This window comes from Mauremys mutica, chromosome 9 (genome assembly GCF_020497125.1).
Source record: "Mauremys mutica isolate MM-2020 ecotype Southern chromosome 9, ASM2049712v1, whole genome shotgun sequence".
NCBI classification, from domain to species: domain Eukaryota; kingdom Metazoa; phylum Chordata; order Testudines; family Geoemydidae; genus Mauremys; species Mauremys mutica.
The window spans coordinates 28,906,833-28,912,832 of NC_059080.1; the positions used below are offsets into that span (position 1 = coordinate 28,906,833).

At 35.2% G+C, this 6,000-nt stretch overlaps 1 protein-coding gene across 5 annotated transcripts in view; it reads left to right on the plus strand.

Moving 5' to 3' along the window:
• The window catches only part of ZNF711 (zinc finger protein 711), a 41,323-nt gene extending 35,708 nt beyond the window's left edge, over positions 1-5,615 (plus strand). For 4 of the 5 annotated variants that reach the window (XM_045030922.1, XM_045030927.1, XM_045030926.1 and 1 more), the window contains 3 exons: positions 1,306-1,353; positions 2,021-2,164; positions 2,780-5,615. In XM_045030922.1, the coding sequence (XP_044886857.1) occupies positions 1,306-1,353; positions 2,021-2,164; positions 2,780-3,957 (1,370 nt within the window). In that variant the 3' untranslated portion in view covers positions 3,958-5,615. The remainder of the gene's footprint in view (positions 1-1,305; positions 1,354-2,020; positions 2,165-2,779) is intronic. The other variant, XM_045030923.1, reaches the window with a different exon arrangement.
• Positions 5,616-6,000: the final 385 nt, after the last annotated feature.

A 6,000-nucleotide genomic window follows, 5' to 3' on the forward strand; every position in this document is an offset into this window, starting at 1 on the left:
TTGGCAGGAGAAGCTCTCCTGCAGACATAGCACTGTCCACACCGGCACTTATGTCTGTGTAACCAGTGTCGCTCGGGGTCAGGGGGTTTATTCACACGGCTGAGTGACATAAGTTATACTAGTATAAGTGGTAATGTAGACTTAGCCTTACACTTCATAGTCAAACTCTTCACCCTCTGACAGAAAACAAATTGTGTGTGTGTTGTTTTTTTTTAAAGTCTTTTATATGTCTAAATAAGTTGATTTTCATTGATTAGTATGAACATTCTACTAGGACGTTTTACTGGTGCAAATTCTGTATATTCTATTAATATCATATATATTTACTATACTGTAGGGTTTTAATTTATAAATACATCATATTTAAGGGAATATTCTCTCAGATCATCTCTGAGTCACGAAAGAGAGAGTCAGTTGTCTAAGGATGGAGTTCTAACTGGAGTTGGCTAGAAAATGGAAATCCCTTCCTGTGAAAAACTTTGCAATTTTAAGTTTTTTTCCATCCTGAATCAGGATGAAAAGTTAAAATTGCTAAAAAAAAAAAAAAAAATGTGGGAAGGGATGAAAAATTACATTTTGAAACAACAACAAAAATTTTCTGCTTGCCGGCAATTCGCTTGGAAGACTCTTGTTAATTTAACTTTCTCCCTGGAGGCTGAAAATGAAATTGACGAGCATTCCAGGTAGGCAGCAAGAAGAGCCATCAGTTTTTTTGTGGAAAAATTTGAATGTAGTGAAAAGGGCATTTCCATCAGAAAATTAATCTGACAGAAAAGTCCTGGCCAGATATACTTCTAACCCCATTAGCTGGCAGACAAAAATGTGTTTGAACCACAGAGTCCAAAAGCATAGCAAAAACTTTTTCAGTCCAGAACGAGAAAATGAGAATACTACCAAGATGTATCCCATGTCATCCCAGAGAGCTTCAGTATTCTTCGTGCAAGTGCTGAATGACCACTGTATCTAGACATGGTAAAAGTAGTCCAAAACTTATCATGCACCAAGTTCTTGATAGGGAAGTAAGATATTTGAACTTGCACTCATGCAAAAGAGAATCGTGGAACTTTGGTTATTTTGTACTAGGTGGTGTTTACCAGAATCTAAGAAGAAAGCAAGTTTGTAGAGGTATATGTACAATATGATCATTGTCTGGTTTGGCATCTCTGTAGAGAGTGGTCAGGATGGTGAAAACTCTGCAGTAAATAAAGTTTACTAGCTAGCTAGCTGTTCTCTCACACGAGTTGCAAACCATCATTGTCAAATGCATTTTTAGTTTATGAATTAGTAAAATATTGTGTTCTATAGGAGATGAAAGAAGACTGCCCAGAAGGTATGAAGACTGTCAAGCAGCAGGTGAGAACATGTAATTACATTTGATACAAGAGCAAGGGCTACATTTGCTTTCATATTTTTTTGAAAAAACACAGTTGTATATCAGATTTTCCACTAAGAAATTCATGACTGTCTCCCTTATTTCATGGAATATTGACAAATTCCTAATCCACAGCTGTCCTGATCAGTGAATGCTGTCAAACTATTCAGAATGCATATGTGTAAGGGTTCTATACACTTGGAACTCATTTCTTCAAGGAATTGCAGTTACATAAACATTGTAGAAATAAGAACAATCCTAAATGCAACAGAGGCCCTCAGTAATATACATCGGTATCTTTTAGTATAGTTTTGGGTGACCAGGGAAGGGAAAATGAGGCCACTGGGGAGTAAAGGACTGCTAGGTTGAAGGAAAGAACAGGCATAATTAGCTGAATGTTAAGGGTTTGGGAGTGGAGGAAACAAAGTCCATAATGAGTCCAAATTTAATGAAATTCTTATTTAATGCCTTATCAATAACTATGGTAAATATTAACCCTTTGGAAAAAAAGCTTGCCCATTCCTTTCTACAGTAAACATTTATTTTTTAAGGTAATGTAAAATGACTTGCTCCCATGTGATTCCAGTCATCTAGTCCCAAAGAAAAAACTTGCTTATAGTTTTTATGGTGTCTGATCTTTGTATTCAGGAAATAACTTGGATACACGATTAGAAAACAAAAATGGTAATGCAGCACAGTACCTGCAAATCTGTGATAGCATTAACACAAATAGAGCGCTTAAACAAAAAGCCAAGAAGAGGAGGAGGGGAGAAACCAGGCAGTGGCAAACAGGTAGAATATTTTTCATTGTTTATTGTATTGGTTTATATGGAAAGATCCTTTTTCCTGCAACTATTTAAAAAAAAAACAAAAAAAACCCTACCACCACTGAAATTATGTAGTGCAACTGTTCTAAAACTGTTGTCCCTGGAGAATTTGCTGATGGTCCACAGATTGCTGACTAGTACATCATGCTGACTTTCTTAATTTCCAGCTGGCAAATTGCATTAAAAGACATCTAAAATACATTTTTTTCTAATATTACTTATCCACATAAACAATTCTTGTAGTTGTCGTTATGTGATCATGAATGAGAGGTGATATATACGCATTTGGGAATGGGAGAAATGTTGATTAACAAGGCAATCTCTCCAATAATTTGTGGTCCATTCAGTAAACAAGTGCCACCAATGCCCATGCATTGGGGTAGCATTGGGGTTTTATGCCTTGGTTCAGTCAACTCTTTTAACTGTATTTAAAATTGTAGATATCTGGGTTTTGGTTGTTTAAAGCTACTAAACTATTTGCTCTGTGTGTGAAGTTCAAGTAAATGTTCTTGAACAGTTTTTTTTAATTCAGCACTTTTATCAATTTTCTTCATAACGTCTTCTGTTTGTTTGAAAACAGCTGTTATAATAGGTCCTGACGGACAGCCCTTAACTGTCTACCCTTGTCACATATGTGGGAAAAAATTTAAATCCAGAGGATTCCTGAAAAGGCATATGAAGAACCACCCAGATCATATGATTAAGAAGAAATACCAGTGTACCGACTGTGACTTTACAACTAACAAAAAAGTAAGTTTCCACAACCATCTGGAAAGCCATAAACTTATAAATAAAGTTGACAAAACCCATGAGTTTACAGAATATACAAGGAGATACAGAGAGGCAAGCCCATTGAGTTCTAATAAACTGATATTGAGGGACAAGGAGCCTAAACTACACAAATGCAAATACTGTGACTATGAGACTGCAGAACAGGGACTGCTGAATAGACATCTGCTTGCAGTTCACAGTAAGAACTTTCCTCATGTTTGTGTTGAGTGTGGGAAAGGATTCCGTCATCCATCTGAGCTTAAAAAGCATATGAGGACCCACACTGGGGAAAAGCCATACCAGTGTCAGCACTGTGTCTTCAGATGTGCTGATCAATCCAATCTGAAAACACACATAAAAACCAAACATGGGACTGATTTACCATTTAAATGTGAACATTGTCCCCAAGCATTCACAGATGAAAAAGAACTTCTTCAGCACACAGAGTTATTTCAAGGACATAAGACTCATCAGTGTCCACATTGTGACCATAAGAGCACCAACTCAAGCGACCTGAAACGACACATTATTTCGGTTCACACGAAGGACTTTCCCCACAAATGTGAGGTGTGTGAAAAAGGCTTCCATCGTCCATCTGAGCTCAAAAAGCATAGTGAAACCCACAAAGGTAAAAAGATACATCAGTGTAGGCACTGTGACTTTAAAACTTCAGATCCTTTTGTACTTAGTGGGCATATCCTCTCAGTTCACACCAAGGACCTGCCTTTTAAATGCAAAAGGTGCAAGAGAGGATTTAGGCAGCAAAATGAACTTAAGAAGCACATGAAGACCCACAGTGGAAGAAAAGTGTATCAATGCCAGTATTGTGAATATAGCACTACGGATGCATCAGGCTTTAAACGACATGTAATATCAATACACACAAAAGACTACCCACACAGGTGTGAATACTGCAAAAAGGGATTCCGTAGACCATCAGAAAAAAATCAACATATAATGAGGCATCACAAAGAGGCCATAATGTAATATATGATGTTGAGAAGGAAGCAGTTTAGAAACTGTGATATGCTAATTGGGGAAAAAAATCTCATGAACTGTTTCTCCTGGTTTCAAAGCTTGATATTAAATCATAACTTTACATTCTTTGTATTAAAAGTCTTAAAAGTATTAAGGTTGACAGGGATCTCATAGTCCTAAGATTGTGGCTTATCAGAACCTAAAGAGCACTATAGAATGCAGAAAGATGGATGAATGTCTGAAAGGTTGCAGAAGGATTGCTGAATGTCTTCTATTTAATAGTATTATACATTGTTAAGCTACAGAAGAGAAAATGAAGACGATTGTGTTAACCATTTAATCAGTAACAGCATTTGTCTCCAATATGAAAACTTCAGTTGTGGTGGGGTTATTTACAAACTTTTTGTCAAGGCAACCAATTCTGGCTTTTTATGCAGTTTTGAAAAGAATATAAGGCAATCACTTGGTCATTATGTTTTTAAATTGTGCCTGGAAATTGTATTCCAGAATTGGTCAAATTTGGGGGTTTCTCCCATTTTTTTTTTTTTTTTTACATTTCATTGGGAAACCTTTTTGTTTCCTTTATTAGTCTAGGTTCAGTGAGTAATTTTTTAAAACTATTTTCAGAGCTGCTAACCTATTTTATGGCAGGATATGATGTTAAAAATATTGCATAATGTTATGAGCTCAAAGGTGGTGGTCCGGTGCTAGGGTTAAAAATATGTATGTATATAATTTCCCTTTTTTATCTGAAACTGCAGTTGAATGTTGTTTAGTATGGCACATGACAAATACCTTTTGAATCTGTCATTTCTTTTAAAAGGAAAAAATGAATGCAGCTGATAGTGTTGTCTCAACACTGGTTTTTTTTTTCCTTACTACTTTAAGATCTCTAAAAAGAGTATTAAAAAAGATTCAAAGAACACAATAGTTTTCTTGAATTAAAATACAAAATACTTAGAGGTTCTTTAGGGCAGTGTTTATAACAGGTATGTCTATTCTAGTCCTACCTGCTAATATAAAATTTTCAGTATAGACATAAAATTGCACCTTTTAATCGGTTCTTTAAAAATCTCTACCATACTATAAACATGCATTTTCAATCTGTAAGAAAGTATATATGCAGTATTTAACCAGAAAAATATGCTGCCACTAGAGTTTGGAGGTGGATCTTCAGTTTACAGTGTATACATTTAAAATATGCATCCCTTTAAACAATGCTTTGTGTTAGCATGCTGCAAATCAAATGGCGCTTAATATAACAAGCTGGTCTAGGGCTATTTAATGAAAAACCTGTTCATAAATGTTATGCATATAATGTGTACTTTTTTACTTTTAGTTGCTTCATGTTTGCACACAGCTGTTCACATGATAAATTGTAACTTTACTTCATGCTATATTGTGGCTTTGTGTTTCAGATAATGTTCATATTTTGTTTTTGCACCAGATGAGAATCAGTTCCTTGAGAATAAATTTTTTTTATATTTCTAAACTTCAGAAAGCTAAATTGGGAAATCTCTTAGAAAAATAAGTGTTTTATGTGGCTGTAAAAAATGATGTACACGCTGTAAAATAAGATTGTCACTGTTACGTGGGATTATTATTTCTAAATGTGTTACTCATCGTAATGAGCATACAATAAAATGCATCTCTTGCACTCCAAGGTTCTTTGGAGTCTTTGTTTCTTATTTATGCTGATTCTGGGAATGTTCTCCTTCACTGAAAATGTGCCTAATATTTTAATTTCATCGTACTTTTCAGCTTTGTATGAGTTTAATCATCTGGACTACGGTAAGCCAATTAACTAACAAGTGTTCAAACAGGCTACGACTTTTTTATTGTTCAGTTTAATTATTTTCATTGTATAGTGTTAGCACTAGAGCTGGGTGAAATTTTTTTGGCTAAACCTTTTTTGCCGAAAAATGCAGGTTCAGATCAGCCAAAACATTTCACGAATTTCTGTTGACTGAAACAAATTGTTTTGGTCGAAACTCCTCCCATCAGCCCTCCAAAAAAACTTCTGAAAAAATAAAAATGTTTTGTTTTGAAATT